Source organism: Sapajus apella, unplaced genomic scaffold, assembly GCF_009761245.1.
Source record: "Sapajus apella isolate SASKATOON/1434 unplaced genomic scaffold, GSC_monkey_1.0 scaffold143, whole genome shotgun sequence".
NCBI classification, from domain to species: Eukaryota; Metazoa; Chordata; class Mammalia; order Primates; family Cebidae; genus Sapajus; species Sapajus apella.
This window is the reverse complement of record NW_022437083.1, coordinates 2922838-2923947: the sequence shown is the minus strand read 5'-3', so window position 1 is coordinate 2923947 and position 1110 is coordinate 2922838. Positions and strand designations below refer to the sequence as shown.

At 43.3% G+C, this 1110-nt stretch overlaps 1 protein-coding gene across 1 annotated transcript in view; it reads left to right on the top strand.

Moving 5' to 3' along the window:
* Positions 1–1110, top strand: part of IQCG (IQ motif containing G) — a 41279-nt gene that overhangs the window by 32232 nt on the left and 7937 nt on the right. Inside the window, exon 7 of the mRNA XM_032264235.1 lies at positions 507–581. Within this exon, the coding sequence (XP_032120126.1) occupies positions 507–581 (75 nt within the window). The remainder of the gene's footprint in view (positions 1–506; positions 582–1110) is intronic.

Genomic DNA, 1110 nt, shown 5'->3' with positions numbered 1-1110 from the left:
AAAAAAAAAAAAAAAAAAAAAAAAAAAAAAAAAAAGAAAGAAAAACAGGCAGATGGGAAGAAGAAAGAAGGAACAAACATCCTTAGACAAGGTAACTTCTGTGCAGGAGGGCTCCTTCCTCTGAAATTTACATGGCTTAAGGCCATGACAACACTTTTTTGCACTCTGAAACTTCCTTTTAGGCCCTACAGCCTTGTGCCCTTGAAGCACTGTCTCTCTCCTTAAATGGTCACCTCTTTTCAGGTAACACGTTTGTGTTCCTTCTGGTAGGGGACACTAGCACACATCTAGACAGTGCTGTGCCACGTGGCTCTGCAGTGTTTGTGGACAGGAATTGCACTGAACTGAACTGAATTCCCATGCCAGAGCAATACCACAGAATTCCCCGGATCCCAGCTGGTAAAGGAACCCTGAGCTGCTGACCAAGCTGCAGACCTAATCTTGAGAACAACTGATTCCCAGCCCTGCAGGGAAGGCTTGTTAGTATCTGATTATTGTTCTTACAGAAACTAAGGATGAAAACGGAAGAAGAGACCCGGGTTCATATGGAGATTGAAATGTTCCTTAGAAAGGAGCAGCAGGTGGGTCACCAAAACGTCTCTATGCTTTGCTATGCTTTTTTTTCTATACCAGTTATACTGAGGAAAGAAAAAAAAATTTTTTTTGAAGAAAAATCAACCATCATTCTTTCAATCTAATAAACTGTAGCCCATGTTTTCTTTCACGGTTATGCATCTGAATAGATATATAGCTGTAATTTGACAGAGTACAGGTAAAACTTTGTCTTCTGCTTTTATCATTGAGCTTATATGAGAAACTTTTTGGCCAGGTGTGGTGGCTCATGCCTGTAATCCCAGCACTTTGGGAGTCCGAGGTGCTGAGGTCGGGAGTTCGAGACCAGCCTGACCAACGTGGTGAAACCCTGTCTCTACTAAAAATACAAAATTAGCCAGGTGTGGTGGCCCACGCCTGTAATCCCAGCTACTCAGGAGGCTGAGGCAGGAGAATCACTTGAACCCGGGAGGTGGAGGTTGCGGTGAGCCAAGATTGTGTCATTGGACTCCAGCCTGGGCAGCAACAGCAAAACTCTGTCTCAAAAAAAAAAAAAAA